The following is an 18,039-nucleotide window of genomic DNA, read 5'->3' on the forward strand; positions in this document are numbered from 1 at the left end:
CTCAGTCCAGGAGCAAACAGACTTTCTGAGTTTAAACTGTTTGTACAATTCAGAAAAACCCAGGTTGCCAAGCAACCTGACTCACGTGACTAACTGGTCTGACCACATATTGGATTTTATCACTTTAGCAGTCTCTGGAATGCTCCTCATACACAAAACCTGGTGATCAAGGTCCATTGTGAGTTGACTGTGTCAGGGAATGGTCCTTTGTCCTTCCAATCACCATCTGTTATTATGCAAATATCTTTTCCGGCCACAGCTGATCTGTTTAACAAATCCTTTCTTCACTCCAGTAACAGTTTAAAATCAATGTTCATGACAAAATGTGCCTCATTCTTGGCAGGTGGGGGTCTAGCATAACAACCATTTACCAATGAGGCACAAGAGAGGGAGACTGAGACTAGGACTGCTTGGCTTTTAACGTCTGGCATCGGGTTTCAAATCTCAGCTGACTCATGCATGATGTTTTACATCTCCCTGGTGAGTGATCCTATGAGTTCGGGCAATTGCTCATCCAACATCTGGTGAGCACAGACCCTTGCCTCACAATTGACAGACATAGAATGACTGGTGCATGATTACATTGTAATCTTTTCATTATTTTGGTTATTTGCTACTAAATATTCAATTATATCATTGTTAGGTTACTTGCTTGTTTATGAATTGTACAATAAATTTGTTTCAGCTCTTGAGCTGCCACTGTGTTCTTCTAGTGCCAGTTGAGCTGTTTTGTTTATATTATGATACATCAGGCAACAATGAGACCACAATCTCATATTTTTCTCCACTGCAGATTTTTTGTGTAAATCAACACACTAATGTTTTGAGATATTTAAAGTCATGATCCATTCATTACCTGTTTGAGAAGTTACATGAGGTTCTATTTTATATTTGGCAGAAGTACTTTCTTTAGTACTTCAGTGGTCAAATCTATTTGAATTTTCTGTTGTTGGAAGAGAAGATAATTAATTTTGCAGTCCAAATGTAATTTTACTGTGCTGATATAATCTCTGGACTGGGCGATACTGTGTATGCGACAATGGTCTGTACTGAAGTGGTGAGAAAATGTAATATCAATAGATGACGACTTCATTACAGAGTTGCTGGTATCTTTTGGACCGTTTTTCTTCAGAGCTTTTGACAGATTCAGAATTTGTTCACAGCGCAGATTATTTTTTTGCATCGCCTACCTGTATGTAGGTAGATAAAGGATAATAAAGCTGGATACAAACTTACAATTCTCTCACTTACAAAACTTACAAATCATCGCTGTAATTTGAAGTTGCCAATGTTTTACAATGACTCTTACCTCACTGTCAAGCCCCAAAAACAGCAGCATAACAAAAAACAGCACCGCCCATAGGGGAGAAACCGGCATTGTAACAAAGGCTTCTGGATATACCACAAACACCAATCCTGGACCTGCAAGGATAAGAACTATTTTAAAAGTTACCGACTGCAGTGATAATCCAGCATGAAGTGATCAGTGTAAGAAAAGAAATGGTTTCCCTCAAATATATATTATGCAATTTTTTTCCTACTAATTTTCTCCTCTATTCTCCTCTTCTACATTGACTTCTTGCTGGGCACAACTTTTACTGGCACCTTTTCTAATAGCTATTAATCATATGTGAACCAGACACTGAGAGTTGGCAAACTACTTGACTGTAGAGGAGTCACAGCAAATCTCCTCCCTCTCCTCACCCAACATTCACATAAATATACTAATTGCTGGATAGTCAGCAGGAGCTAGGTGAATTTCCTCTCTTTAACTCCGGGATACAGAGGCCAACTATAGAATTTCTATCGTTGCCTTGGCCGAGATCAGCTCATTCAATACTGAGCAGGGCTCAAACTCAGACCTTCCTGGCTCTTTGATTGTGCTGAGCCACTTTGCCAGAAAAACTGACACTTTTGTTTTTACTGTCTACACTGCAATATGCTGCTCTTACAACTGCATCTGTGCAGTATTTCCTCATCCGTACAGCCAAGATACATAAAAATATTGGAGACAGAATCACATTTACATGCATGTATTTCTGAAATCTGGTTAAAGCATATAACCAGAATTCAAGTCTTCGTCAATCGTTGCAGCTCCTTTTTGCATCTTTGCACTCACTTACCATCGACAGCAATATCATCAATAGGGACGTTAATCATATGGGACATGTATCCAAATGCAGAGAAAATGATAAATCCAGAAAAGATACTTGTGGCTGCATTGGTCACTGAGATGGCCAATGTATCTCTGTGAAGAAATTAAAACATAATTACCAAATATTAATATACAGTTTTGAGCAATTTGTTTACAAACTATTCATGTTTGAGAAGATTTATAAACAGAAGAGTTTCCAATTGACAATAATTAATACTTGGATTAAATTCTACTTAATGATTCTCCTATGTCCAGTACCCAGGAAGATACAATATTGCATTCAGTGATTCAACATTTTCACCAAAAATACTTACCATAAAAAAAAACTCAGCAACAAAGATTTGTCTGTGGCTTTCTGGGACAGTTTCAGATTCAAAGAGGAGGCTTATAATGTTGTGAAGAATAGTAGTAAGCCTGAGGTTTGGGAGAGTTTTAGAAATCAGCAAAGAGTGACCAAAAAGTTGATGATAAAGTAAAAAAAAAATGAGAATAAACTATGAAAATGGATTGTAAGAGCTTTTACAAGTATATAAAAAGGAGAGTAGCTAAAGTAAACATTGGTTCCTTAGAGGCAGAGACAGGAGAAATTATCATGAGAATGAGGAAATGGCAGAGATATTGAACAAATATTTTGTTTCTGTCTTCACAGTAGAAGCTACAAATTAAAAACCAGAAATAAAGGGTAACCAGGGGGCTAATAACAGTGAGGAACTTAGGGTAATTAATATCAGCAGAGAAGCTGTATTAGAGAAACTTAAAGGACTAAAATCCAACAAATTCCCTGATGGCCTTCATCCTACGTTTTTAAAAGAGGTAGCTGCAGAGAAAATGAATGCGCTGGTTATGATTTTCCAAAATTCCCTAGATTCTAGAATTGTTCCAGCGGATTGGAAGTTAGTAAATGTTACATTGCTATTCAAGAAAGGAGGGAGAGAGAAAATAGGAAATTACAGACCAGTTAGCCTGACATCAGTCATCAGGAAAATGCTGGAATCTATTATTAAAAAAGGCTTAACGATGCACTTAGAAAATCATAGTGTGATCAGACAAAATCAACTTGGTTTTACAGAAGTGTTTAACAAATTTATTAGAGTTTCTTGAGGATGTAACTAGCAGGGTAAATAAAGGTGATCCAGTAGATGTAGTATACTTGGATTTCCAAAAAGCACTCAATAAGATACCACATAAAAGTTTAATATGCAAAATGAGAGCTCATGGATTTGGAGGTAATATATTAACATGCATGGAGGATTGGTGAATGGACAGGAAGCAGAGAGTGTGGATAAATAGGGCATTTTCAAGTTGGCAGGTTGAAACCATTGCAGTGCTACAAGGATCAGTGTTGGGGCCTCTACTATTTACAATCTATTTTAATGACTTAGACGAGGAGACTGAGAGTAATATATCCAAGTTTGTTGACAACACTAAGCTAGGTGGAAATGTAAGCTATGAGGAGGACACAAAGAGTCTGCAAAGAAATATAGGCAGGTTAAGTGTGTTGGCGGTAAGGTGGCAGATGGAGTAAAATGTAGGGAAGTGTGAGGTTGTTCACTTTGGTAGTTAAGAATAGAAAAATGGAATATTTTTTAAAAGGTGTGAAACTTTTAAATGTTGATGTTCCTTGAGACGTGTGTGTACTTGTACAAGGAACACAAAAAGTTAACATGCAGAGACAGCAAACAACCAGGAAGGCACATGGTATGAAGGTCTTTATTGCAACGGGATTGAAGTACAAAAATAAAGGAGTCTTGCTACCATTGCACAGGGCTTTGGTGACACACACACCTAGTGTACTGTGTACAGTTTGGTCTCCATATCTAAAGAAGGATATACTTGCCCTGGAGGACGTGCAGCGAAGATTCACTAGATTGGTTCCTGGGATGAGAGGGTTGTCCTATGATGAGAGGCTGAGTAAATTGGGTCTAAATTCTCTAGGGTTTAGATGAATGAGAGGTTGAAACATTGAAACATACAAAATTGTGAAGGGACTTGACAGGGTAGACACTTTAGAGGTCGTTTCCCCTGGCTGGGGAATCTAGAAAACGTGATCACACCCTCAGTAAAAGGGGTCAATCAATTGGGACTGAGATGAGGAAAGATTTCTTCACAGAGGTTGTGAATCTTTGGAATTATCTACCTACTTCCCAGGGGATGTCTAAATGTCTACTGCCAAGGGATGTCTCCAGCCTTGGGAATAATTATTGCCCAGGGAACACCCATTGTCCCGCAGACACCTATTTCTCAGGAGTCACCTATTGTTCAGGGAACACCCAGTGCCCCGGAAATGGCAATTGCCTAAGAAATGCCTGCAGTTCAGAGGTGGAAAATTGGCCCTAATAGGTCTGAAGGAATTTTAATTTAGCCTGAAAGTTTTTTATGAAGAAACCAAACCATTTACTAAACTGAAGGGCGAAGGCCCATAGTGCAGGCTGAAAAGTGTAAAAAGGGGAGATGAGATAAATACGGAAACAGCAATTCAATAACAAAACTTGGGCTTTAGAAACTTGAATATTTCAGGAGAAAGGAGGACTGAGGATGTTTGGAATGAAACTATAATCATTTGAGGGACTTTCTTATAGTCTCAAAAATCACAAAGTACAGAATGAGGGAAGCCATGTGGCTTCTTACCAGGAGATCCATTCTTTGAATGAAGTCCTGAACTTGTCATTTTCTAGTTTTCTATCTCTGTCCCCTTGTCCTTCGGTCATGGTTTAACTTGAATAGTACCCTGGGTTAATCTTTTCTGTTCCGCTTAGACACCTCTTATATACCTCTCTGAGGTCCTGTCTAATTTACCTATTTTCAAAGATAGAAAGCTGGATTTTTTGGCGCTGGTGGGGCTCCCGGTGCTGGACCCAAAAAAGGCAGGAGGAACCCCACTTCAGCCTTACAGAGAACCCCCTCCACCCGGGGAAATCTTATGTTGCTCTGGCACTCGTGACAGGCGCCGGGTTCCCCGACCCTTTAAATACGGGGATCCAGCCTCCAAGATCTGCCAACCAATCACAGGGCCAGCAGCTCAGCAGTATCGGCAGTGCCACCAGGAGTAGTTGCCACTGCCGGTACTGCAGAGGTCTTGGACCCAGGCCCAGCGTTGCAGACTCGGACCCAAGGTAAGTGAGGTAAAGTTGCAGGGGCCACTCTGGCAGGACCTGCCAAGGGGGGTGGGAGGGTGAGTGTGTAGTGCAGGAGGAGGGGGAGTTAACCTACATTTTTGTTCCCTGTGGGATCCCCTCCAAGGGTCACAGATTTCCCACAGTGGTGGGCCTCCCTCCCAAGCCCGCAGGGAGGGTGCCTCATTTTATGGGGCGACCCCACCGCATGGTGGAGGCCCCCTCCAACCCCGGTTAAATCCCACCTGCGACAGGAAGCGGCCCTTAAGTGTCTGTTAATAGGCCACTTAAGGGCCTCAATTGGCCTCTGGATGGGAAGGCCGCTGTCAGCCTAACCCACCCCCGACAAAATCGTGTTGCAACAGGCCCTCCACACCCCACTTCCAAACATAATACTATTTTGCACCCCCCCAGCCTCTGAACCTATCTCGGGGGCCCATAAAATCCAGCGCAGAGATTTCTTATAATTCCGTCATTTAGTATGCGCCACATGACCATTTTTTGGGCTGTTTCTGGAACTTGAATTCCCAAAGACCTTAATGACCAGAACTGTATACAGTATTATTTTGAAAATATGATTCCAGATCATTTATGTAGATCATCAACAGTTGGGACCCCAGCACCAACGCTTGGGGCATTCAACTCAATATATTTGTCCAACCTGACTTTAGTCCTTTAACTAGTGGCCCACTGCTTTATGCTTTTCAGCCAATTCCTGACCCATTTACAAACATAAGAATTAGGAGCAGGAATAGGCCACTCGGCCCCTTGAACCTGCTCTGCCATTCAATAACATCATGGCTGATCTGATTGTAACCTCAACTCCACATTCCCTCCACCCCCAATAAACTTTTACCCCTGGCTTATCAAGAATCTATCTACCTCTGCCTTAAAAATGTTCAAAGACTCTGCTTCCACTGCCTTTTGAGGAAGTTCCAAAAACTCACGACCATCTGAGAGAAGAAATTTCTCCTCATCTCTGACTTAAATGGGCGACCCCTTATTTTTAAACAGTGACCCCTAGTTCTAGATTCTCCCACAAGGGGAAACATCCTTTCCACATCCACCCTGTTAAGACCACTCCGAAACTTATATGTTTCAATCAAGCCGCCTTTTACTCTAAAGTCCAGAGGATACAAGCCTAGCCTGTCCAATCTTTTCTCGTAAGACAACCCGCCCATTTCAGGTATTAGTCTAGTCAACCATCTCTGAACTGCTTCCAACGCATTTACATCCTTCCTTAAATAAGGAGACCAATACTGTACACAGTATTCCAGATGTGATCTCACCAATGCCCTGTATGGCTGAAGCATAACCTCCCTACTTTTGTATTCAATTCCCCTCTAAATAAATGATAACATTCTATTAGCTTTCCTAATTACTTGTTGTACCTGGATACTAACATTTTGCCATTCATGCACTAGGGCACCCAGATCCCTTTGCATCTCAGAGCTCTGCAATCTCTCACCATTTAGATAATATGCTTTGTTTTGATTCTTTCTGCCAAAATGGACAATTTCACATTTTCCCACATTATACTCCATTTGCCAGATCTTTTCCCACTCACTTAACCTATCTATATCCCTTTGTAGCCTCCTTATGTCCTCTTCACAACTTACTTTCCTACCTATCTTTGTGTTATCAGCAAATTTAGCAACCATACCTTCGGTCCCTTCATCCAAGTCATTTATATAAATTGTGAAAAGTTGAGACCCCAGATCTGATCCCTGTGGCACACCACTCGTTACATCTTGCCAACCAAAAAAATGACTCATTTATGCCGATTCTCTGTTTCCTGTTTGCTAGCCAATCTTCTATCCATACCAAAATGTTACCTCCTACACCATGAGTTTTTTTTTCTGAAATAACCTTTGATGTGGCACCTTATCAAATGCCTTCTGGAAATCTAAATACAGTACACCCACTGGTTTCCCTTTATCCACAGCACATGTTACTTCTTCAAAGAACTTCAATAAATTGGTTATACATGATTTCCCTTTCACAAAACCATGTTGACTCTGCCTGATTACCTTGAATTTTTCTAAGTGCCCTGCTATAACGTCTTTAATAATAGCTTCTAACATTTTTCCTTTGGCAGATGTTAAGCTAACTGGCCTGTAGTTTCCTGCTTTCTGTCTCTCTCCCTTTTTGAATAAAGGAGTTACATTGGCTATTTTCCAATATAACGGAACCTTCCCTGAATCTAGGGAATTTTGGAAATCAAAAACAACACATCAACTATCTCACTAGCCACTTCTTTTAAGATCCTAGGATGAAGTCCATCAGGACCGCGGGACTTGTCTGCCTGCAACTCCAACAATTTGTTCAGTACCACTTCCCTGGTGATTGTAATATTCTTAAGTTCCTCCCTCCCTTCCATTTCCTGATTTACAGCTATTTCTGGGATGTTACTTGTATCCTGTATGATGAAGACTGATGCAAAATATCTGTACAATTCATCTGCCATCTCTTTATTATCCATTATTAATTCCCCAGACTCACTTTCTATAGGACCTTCGCTCACTTTGTTAAGTCTTTTCTTTTTAAAATATCTATAAAAACTCTTACTATCAGTCTTTCTATTTCTCGCCAGCTTTCTCTTGTACTCTAATTTTCCCGTCCTTATTAATCTTTTAGTTCTTTGCTGCTTTTTATATTCCACCCAATCTTCTGACCTGCCACCTATTTTTGCACCGTTATATGCTTTTTCTTTAAGTTTGATACAATCTTTAACTTTTTTTAGTGAACCACGGATGGTGGGTCTTCCCCTTGGAATTTTTCTTTTTACTTGGAATGTATCCATTCTATGTATTCTGAAATATCCCTTTAAATGTCTGCCACTGCATCTCTATTGACCTATCCCTTACAGCTCCAGGGACCCGGGTTCGATTCCGGGTACTGCCTGTGTGGAGTTTGCAAGTTCTCCCTGTGTCTGCGTGGGTTTTCTCCGGGTGCTCCGGTTTCCTCCCACATGCCAAAAGACTTGCAGGTTGATAGGTAAATTGGCCATTATAAATTGTCACTAGTATAGGTAGGTGGTAGGGAAATATAGGGACAGGTGGGGATGTTTGTTGGGAATATGGGATTAGTGTAGGATTAGTATAAAATGGGTGGTTGATGTTCGGCACAGACTCGGTGGGCCGAAGGGCCTGTTTCAGTGCTGTATCTCTAATCTAATCTTAACCTATTTTGCCAGTTCACTTTTGCTTGCTCTGCTTTCATGCCCTCATAATTGCCCTGATTTAAGTTTAGAATACTAGCCTTAGACTCACTCTTCTCTCCTTCAAACTGAATGTAAAATTTACTAATATTATGATTGCTGCTGCCTTCACTATGAGGTCATTAATTAATCCTATCTCATTACACAATACTAGGTCGAGTATAGCCTGCCCTCTGGTTGGCTGCAGAACATGTTGTTCTAAGAAACTATCCTGTAAACATTCTATGAACTCCTCACCTAGACCACCTTTGCCCATCTGATTTTTCCAATCTATATGTAGATTAAAATCCCCCATGATTATCACTGTACCTTTCAGAAAAGGACCCATTATTTCTTCCATTATACTCCATATGTTTACTGTTAGGGGGCCTGTACACCACTCCCACAAGTGACTTCTTGCCTTTATCATTTCTCATCTCGACCCAAACCACTTCTACATTCTGGTTTCCTGAACTTAGGTCACCCCTCTCTACTGTGCTAATACCATCATTAATTGACAGAGCCACCCTCCACCTTTTCCTAGCTACCTGTCCTTCCTAAATGTCATGCACCCTTCAATATTCAGGTCCCAGTCTATGCCATCCTGCAGCCATGTCTCTGTAATGGCTATCAGATCGTACATATTTTTTTTTAGAACATTACAGCGCAGTACAGGCCCTTCGGGCCTCTATGTTGCTCCGACCTGTGAAACCATCTGACCTACACTATTCCATTTTCATCCATATGTCTATCCAATGACCACTTAAATGCCCTTAAAGTTGGCGAATCTACTACTGCTGCAGGCAGGGCGTTCCACGCCCTTACTACTCTCTGAGTAAAGAAACTACCTCTCACATCTGTCCTATATCTATCACCCCTCAACTTAAAGCTATGTCCCCTCGTGTTTGCCATCACCATCCGAGGAAAAAGACGCTCACTATCCACCCTATCTAACCCTCTGATTATCTTATATGTCTCTATTAAGTCACCTCTCCTCCTCCTTCTCTCCAACGAAAACAACCTCAAATCCCTCAGCCTTTCCTCGTAAGACCTTCCCTCCATACCAGGCAACATCCTAGTAAATCTCCTCTGCACCCTTTCCATAGCTTCCACATCCTTCCTATAATGCGGTGACCAGAACTGCACGCAATACTCCAGGTGCGGTCTCACCAGAGTTTTGTACAGCTGCAGCATGACCTCGTGGCTCCGAAACTTGATCCCCCTACTAATAAAAGCTAACACACCATATGCCTTCTTAACAGCCCTATTCACCTGGGTAGCAACCTTCAGGGATTTATGCACCTGGACACCAAGATCTCTCTGTTCATCTACACTACCAAGAATCTTCCCATTAGCCCAGTACTCTGCATTCCTGTTACTCCTTCCAAAGTGAATCACCTCACACTTTTCCGCATTAAACTCCATTTGCCATCTCTCAGCCCAGCTCTATTTATTTCTATTTGCGCTATGAGTTCATCTGTTTTGTTTCGAATGCTATGTGCATTCAGATACAGAGCCTTTAGTTTTGCCCTCTTATTATTTTTGTAACTTCTCGCCTTGTCTGCTGATTTACTCTTAGATTTGTATTCACTGTCCCTTCCTGTCACAATCTTTTCCCATATTAATATCTTTCTCTCTTGCCTTGACTGTACTCTTTGATTTACCACATCTTTACAAATTTGATCCCTTGCCCCACTATCTAGTTTAAAACCCTCTCGACTTCCCTAGTTATGTGACTCGCTAGAACACCGGTCCCAGCACGGTTCAGGTGTAGACTGTCCCAATGGTACAGCCTCCACTTTCCCCAGTACTGGTGCGAGTGTCCCATGAACTGGAACCCATTTCTACCACACCAGTCTTTGAGCCACGCATTCATTTCTCTAATCTTATTTGCCCTACTCCAATTTTCACGTGGCTCAGGTAATAATCCAGAAATTATAACCTTTGAGGTTCTGCTTCTTAATTTGATGCCTAACTCCTCATACTGACTATGCAGAGCCTCTTTCCAAGTTTTACCTAGAATACCCACTCTTTAAATTGTGCAGCAGCTTTTCATGTGAACCATCACTAAAGGTTTTCTGGAAGTTTAGGTACCCTGGGGTAAAATTTCATCTTCATGACCTGGGTGGTAAGCTGATGGGACAGATGGCACACCATTTATAGAACCCACCTGATTTTCATTTGATTAAAATTTTCTGCCATTTTTATGGCTGTTCTGCTGGTCACAGCCAACGGGAGGGGGAATCCCTTGGAAATTTAGGTCCTTACATTCCACCACTGGAGCTACTAGTCCACCATTTATAAAACACATTTAAAATAATAATAGAAAAGGATAACAGTAGAGGATTTTGGATTAGCTTCATTAGTTGAGCTATACTAATTTTTATTGGTAAATCTTAACTCAGATGTCAAGGCAAAATAAACAAAAATACTTAAGAATATTGTTGTTGAACTTGTTGTAACTCGACATGGAAATCAATGAACCAAAGCCAATGCCAATGGAATTGAAGACCTGGACAGCAGCATAAATCCACACCTGAGAACAAAATAAAGACGTTGAAACTGAGCAAATAGCAGTAGCTGCAACGTGGAGAGTAATGGAGCAACACCTGTATCGTGTTCTGAGTGAGGTAATGAGGGGAAGCTTTTTCACTCTGACTATTGTCATACATCTGTGATAGGTTGCCGGTAGTTACCTTGAACCATCTGCAAATGGAAAATGAGCCACTTTAAAACATCACAGTTTAAACAAAACAAGATCCCTTATAGCTGGCACCCTAACCCCCTCAATTTTCTGCCCTCCTGTTCTGAAGGTACAGATTTTTATGCTGGACCACAATTCTACTGGTGCCAGTTGTGCACCAGCACTTAGTTCAACTGTCCATTCTTTGAGTTAAAGCTTAGCTATGAGTGTGGAAGGACTATTTAACCTTGAAAGGCCCCCTATCCCAATCACTCAACATCCACAGAAGCATAATTTCAATAGGGACTGAAGGGATAGCAATAAGCAGCAGGAGCCCTGCAAGATTATTTTCCCAACATTATACACTTGAGCCAATTGTTTTAAAATTAAATATGGAATTTTTTTCCTCACTACACTGTAAATACAATAATAAATCTTTAGAGAGGTAAATTGCATAGCACAGAAGTAGAGATATTTGAAGCTTACATGTAAAAGGTATTGGAAGCTGAAATTATATAATTTACCATTCTAGGAACTTGTGTGCAGTTACCAACTAGAATAAAGAGGGAAGGAATTATTCATGCTGATATTTCTGTTGAGAAATACTTTTAACACTGTGTGCAATGTATGTCCTGTTGTTTAACTACAACTAAATCACTAAGAGCAGAGTAAAACAACTTGATTGACAGGAAGAAAATGTCAAAATCAATGGAATCAGAGTAACTCTTAGAACTAGAGTGCAAGACCAGACAGCTAGCTATCACAGTTAAGCAGATTGTACAGTCTCAACAGGGTGAGCTGTAAAGTTGGTTTTAAAACCATTTTAATTTTTTGGGGGTCCTTTGCCTGGCTACACTCTTTTGGAGGCTGATAAATGTCTGCTCATTTGGCATATGGGCCACTATTAACATGCCGGGCTCTGTTTCAGCTTCATGACCATCTACCCGGCAATGTGGAAAATTGCCCAGGTCTGCCCTGTACACAAAAAGCAGGACAAGTCCAACCTGGCCAATTACCGCCCCATCAGTCTACTCTCAATCATCAGCAAAGTGATGGAAGGTGTCATAGATAGTGCCATCAAGCAGCACTTGCTTAGCAATAACCTGCTCAGTGACACCTAGTTTGGGTTCCGACAGGACCACTCAGCACCTGACCTCATTACAGCCTTGGTTCAAACATGGACAAAAGAGCTGAACTCAAGAGGTGAGGTGAGAGTGACTGCTCTTGACATCAAGGTAGCATTTGACCCAGTATGGCATCAAGGAGCCCCAGCAAAACTGGAGTCAATGGGAATCAGGGAGAAAACTCTCTGCTAGTTAGAGTCATACCTAGCGCAAAGGAAGATGGCTGTGGTTGTTGGAGGTCAATCATCTGAACTCCAGGACATCACTGCAGGTGTTCCTCAGGGTAGTGTCCTAGGCCCAACCATCTTCAGCTGCTTCATCAATGACCTTCCTTCAATCATAAGGTCAGAAGTGGGGATGTTCGCTGATGATTGCACAATGTTCAGCACCATTCGCGACTCCTCAAATACTGAAGCAGTGCGTGTAGAAATGCAGCAAGACCTGGACAATATCCAAGCTTGGGCTGATAAGTGGCAAGTAATATTTGTGCCACACAAGTGCCAGGCAATGACCATCTCCAACAAGAGAGTATCTAACCATCTCCCCTTGACATTCAATGGCATTACCATTGCTGAATCCCCCACTATCAACATCCTTGGGGCTACCATTGACCAGAAACTGAACTGGAGTAACCATATAAATACCGTGGCTACAAGAGCAGGTCAGGGGCTAGGAATCCTGCGGCGAGTAACTCACCTCCTGACTCCCCAAAGCCTGTCCACCATCTACAAGGCACAAGTCAGGAGTGTGATGGAATACTCTCCACTTGCCTGGATGGGTGCAGCTCCAACAACACTCAAGAAGCTCGACACCATCCAGGACAAAGCAGCCCGCTTGATTGGCACACCATCCACAAACATTCACTCCCTCCACCACCGACGCACAGTGGCAGCAGTGTGTACCATCTACAAGATGCACTGCAGCAACGCACCAAGGTTCCTTGGACAGCACCTTCCAAACCCACGACCTCTACCACCTCAAAGGACAAGAGCAGCAGATGCATGGGAACATCACCACCTGCAAGTTCCCATCCAAGTCACACCATTCTGTCTTGGAACTATATCGCCCTTCCCTCACTGTCGCTGGGTTAAAATCCTGGAACTCCCTTCCTAACAGCATTGTGTGTGTACCTACCTCACATGGACTGCAGCGGTTCAAGAAGGCAGTTCATCATCACCTTTTCAAGGGCAATTAGGAATGGGCAATAAATTCTGGCATAGCCAGTGATGCCCACATCCCATGAATGAATTAAAAAAAAGGACTGCCAGCTTAAGGAGTCTCCTCCACTGGCTCCACCCCAGGCCATTGGTTGAGTTGTAAGAGATGGAAGGAGGTTCTGACCCTTACAAGGCAGCTTGCAAACTCCCAGAAACAGCTGAGACCGAATGCACTTTGGGGCTGGGGGAGGGGGGTGGAGTGGATAGGTAAAGGTTGTGGAGGTCAGCTGGCCTGCCAGTTACAGCATGAGGAGTTTGGCATAATCCCTGAGGAATTTCAGGGACTACTTAGTAAAATTGTTTCACCTGATACAGAGCTGGAGTTGTGAATGATTGCCAGTGAATGATTCTTTCCTCGCACGCTAAGAAGTTTTTCATAAGGCTGAGTGGCAGTATTTTCTATCTACTTTGGAAAGATTTGGTGATGAACAAGTGTTAACGGATGAATTCAAATTCCTTGTTTGTATCAATTGACTTTCTGCCTTATACAGTTCAGACTTAACAGATATGGACCTTTCATCCTACCCTGCACACTAGAACTATACCCAAATTTTCCATGGTTTTTGACAAAAGAAAGCAATCACAAATATAGTTTACAAGCTCTTACTTGGGACTAAGGCATCAATTGGACTTCTAGTGCAGATAACAAAACAAAATTGTAGCATTTGGACTAAATGGACTCAGTGTCACGGGAATTAAGTGTAATGGGGGCTAGGTGTTACCTGGACTAAGTTAGAAGCCTGGATGCAAAATGAATCACATATTTGGGTATAAACAATAGTAGCACTTATATCTGTGACAGAATTGGATTTCAGAACATCTATAAGTTGAAATTAAAATGGACTTTGAGGGAGAAAATTTCTTTGATCTTTTTAAAGTCTTCTTTGGCCTCCTTATCTCGAGAGACAATGGGTAAGCACCTGGAGGTGGTCAGTGGTTTGTGGAGCAGTGCCTGGAATGGCTATAAAGGCCAATTCTAGAGTGACAGGCTCTTCCACAGGTGCTGCAGAAAAATTTGTTTGTTGGGGCTGTTACACAGTTGGCTCTCCCCTTCCGCTTCTGTCTTTTTTCCTGCCAACTGCTAAGTCTCTTCGACTCGCCACACTTTAGCCCCACCTTTATGGCTGCCCGCCAGCTCTGGCGAACGCTGGCAACTGACTCCCACGACTTGTAATCAATGTCACAGGACTTCATGTCGCGTTTGCAGACGTCTTTAAAGCAGAGACATGGATGGCCGGTGGGTCTGATACCAGTGGCGAGTCGCTGTACAATGTGTCTTTGGGGATCCTGCCATCTTCCATGCGGCTCACATGGCCAAACCATCTCAAGCGCCGCTGACTCAGTAGTGTGTATAAGCTGGGGATGTTGGCTGCCTCGAGGAGATATGGTCCTGCCACCTAATGCCAAGTATTCTCCGGAGGCAGCGAAGATGGAATGAATTGAGACTTCGCTCTTGGCTGACATATGTTGTCCAGGCCTTGCTGCCATAGAGCAAGGTACTGAGGACACAGGCTTGATACACTCGGACTTTTGTGTTCCGTGTCAGTGCGCCATTTTCCCACACTCTCTTGGCCAGTCTGGACATAGCAGTGGAAGCCTTTCCCATGCGCTTGTTGATTTCTGCGTCTAGAGACAGGTTACTGGTGATAGTTGAGCCTAGGTAGGTGAACTCTTGAACCACTTCCAGAGTTTGGTCGCCAATATTGATGGATGGAGCATTTCTGACGTCCTGTCCCATAATGTTCGTTTTCTTGAGGCTGATGGTTAGGCCAAATTCTTTGCAGGCAGCCGCAAACCTGTCGATGAGACTCTGCAGACACTCTTCAGTGTGAGATGTTAAAGCAGCATCGTCAGCAAAGAGGAGTTCCCTGATGAGGACTTTCCGTACTTTGGACTTCGATCTTAGACGGGCAAGGTTGAACAACCTGCCCCCTAATCTTGTGTGGAGGAAAATTCCTTCTTCTGAAGACTTGAACGCATGTGAGAGCAGCAGGGAGAAAAAAATCCCAAAAAGTGTGGGTGCGAGAACACAGCCCTGTTTCACGCCACTCAGGATAGGAAAGGAGTCTGTTGAGGTGCCGCTATGTTGAATTGTGCCTTTCATATTGTCATGGAATGAGGTGATGATACTTAGTAGCTTTGGTGGACATCCGATCTTTTCTAGTAGACTGAAGAGACCACATCTGCTGATGAGGTCAAAGGCTTTGGTGAGATCAATGAAAGCAATGTAGAGGGGCATCTGTTGTTCACGGCATTTCTCCTGTATCTGACGAAGGGAGAACAGCATGTCGATGGTCGATCTCTCTGCTCGAAAGCCACACTGTGCCTCAGGGTAGATGCGCTCGGCCAGCTTCTGGAGCCTGTTTAAAGCGACTCGAGCAAAGACATTCCCCACTATGCTGAGCAGGGAGGTTCCACAGTAGTTGTTGCAGTCACCACGGTCACCTTTGTTTTTATAGAGGGTGATGATATTAGCATCGCGCATGTCCTGAGGTAATGCTCCCTCGTCCCACCACAGGCAAAACAGTTCATGTAATGCTGAGAGTATAGCAGGCTTGGCATTCTTGATTATTTCAGGGGTAATGCTGTCCTTCCAAGGGGCTTTTCCGCTGGCTAGAGAATCAATGGCATCACTGAGTTCCGATTTTGTTGGCTGTATGTCCAGCTCATCCATGACTGGTAGAGGCTGGGCTGCAGTCTCAGTGACAACATTCTCCCTGGAGTACAGTTCTAGGTAGTGCTCAACCCAGCGGTCCATTTGCTTGCGTTGGTCAGTGATTATGTCCCCTGATTTAGATTTGAGGGGGGCGATCTTCTTGATGGTTGGCCCAAAAGCTCTCTTCATGCCATCATACGTTCCTCTGATGTTTCCGGTGTCTGAGGCCAGCTGAATATGACTGCATAGGTGTTGCCAGTAGTCATTTGCGCAGGGCCTGGCTGATCTTTGTGCAGTGCTTCTGGCTGCTTTAAGTGCTACGGATGTTAACTCGCTGGGGGCTTTCTTGTAGTTCAACAGTGCAATGCGCTTAGCGGCTATGACAGGTTCCAGTTCTTCAGTATGAGATTGAAACCAGTCTGCATTCCTCTTCGCACGTTTGCCGTAGGTGGTCAAAGCTGACTCATTGATGGCGTCTCTGATGTGGGCCAACTTGGTCTCAGCATCCCCTGTGGGAGTGTTTTGAAGGGCTGTTACAAGTGAATTTAGAAATTTTTGTAACAGCTGTGGATGAGAAATTCTGCTCGTGTTGATGCGCGGGTGGCCCTTCTGCTTGGAATGATGCAACTTCTTTGGTCTGAGTCTAACCTTGCTGCACACCAGGGAGTGGTCGGTGTCGCAATCCTTTTTAAAGTAAACACTAGATAATCTTACCATCCTGTGATTCTGACAGCTGTTCTTGATATTGGATACTTTCACACATTACTTTGAGACCATCTTTAGTGGACACATTCATTCAGTGTTCCATTTGACCTTACATTTCATTATAATGATCTGATTGGCAAAGCACTACAACAACAAGGTTTCATAGAGAATAATCTAGTGTAGAAATACAAGATGTAACTACTTTTACCGAGGGATATCTTGCAGGCTTCCGCGATTGAAGACTGATATCCTCGTGGGTGAGTTTTGCTAGTCTCAGCTCAGGCTACATAAGTGTTGTGAACCTTCCAGCCAGTCAATGATATAGCATAGACAACTGGTATGAGGATGCAGATGGGATGTCATGTAAGACTCTTTTTAACAGAGATGTGTGCGTTAATGTTTTCTTCAATGTGTCACATAAATCATGGGTAACTACATTGATTTATAGTAATTTAAAACAAAACTTATTAAAGTAAATTAAGAATGATTTCGAACATTTGCGCTGTGTAGTCGGTCCCTGGGTCTAAAATCAACATTCAGCTCTCAGCATACATAACAGTATCTCACGTCACTATTATTAATGCTGAGAGAAATAATTGTTTATGATTAATTTATATTCATTCCTTAGATATTAAAGAAGAAGCACAAAAGTAAAAATTAGGTTCATTTTTCCTTTTGGAATATTTAAGTTTTGTTGCTGATATTCAGACAGACTTCTGGAGTATTTGTTGGAATAAATTATGTACACCACTGCACCGAGATAAATCAGTTGAAATCTGAAGCTTTTGGGTTGATTCAATGTTTTTTTGTCCTATTCTTTCATCAGATGTGAGCATCGCCGGCAAGGCTAGCATTTGTTGCCCATCCCTAATTGCCCCTTGACAACTGAGTAGCTTGCTAGGCCATTTCAGAGGGCAGTTAAGAGTCAACCACATTGCTGTGGGCCTGAAGTCACATGTAGGCCAGACCAGGTAAGGACAGCAGATTTCCTTATAAAGGAGATTAGTGAACCAGATGTGTTTTTATGACAATCGATGATAGCTTCATGGTAGCATTATTTCAATTCCAGATTTTAAAAAATTAATTAATTGAATTTATAAATTGATTGAATTTTTAAAAATGCCACCGGCTGCCATGGTGGGATTTGAACCCGTGTCCCCAGGCAATCTGAGGGTGGAGGTGGGAAG

The 18,039-nt window shown here is 42.5% G+C and overlaps 1 protein-coding gene across 2 annotated transcripts in view; it reads right to left on the reverse strand.

Annotated features, from left to right (window-relative positions):
• si:ch211-283g2.1 (sodium- and chloride-dependent GABA transporter 1) overlaps window positions 1-18,039 on the reverse strand; it is a 107,746-nt gene that overhangs the window by 20,902 nt on the left and 68,805 nt on the right. For both annotated transcript variants that reach the window (XM_068010329.1, XM_068010328.1), the window contains 3 exons: window positions 10,900-11,003; window positions 2,124-2,248; window positions 1,310-1,422 (listed from right to left, as the gene is read on the reverse strand). In XM_068010329.1, coding sequence (XP_067866430.1) covers window positions 1,310-1,422; window positions 2,124-2,248; window positions 10,900-11,003 — 342 coding nt within the window. The remainder of the gene's footprint in view (window positions 1-1,309; window positions 1,423-2,123; window positions 2,249-10,899; window positions 11,004-18,039) is intronic.

Source organism: Heterodontus francisci, chromosome 30 (assembly GCF_036365525.1).
Source record: "Heterodontus francisci isolate sHetFra1 chromosome 30, sHetFra1.hap1, whole genome shotgun sequence".
Classification (NCBI taxonomy): domain Eukaryota; kingdom Metazoa; phylum Chordata; class Chondrichthyes; order Heterodontiformes; family Heterodontidae; genus Heterodontus; species Heterodontus francisci.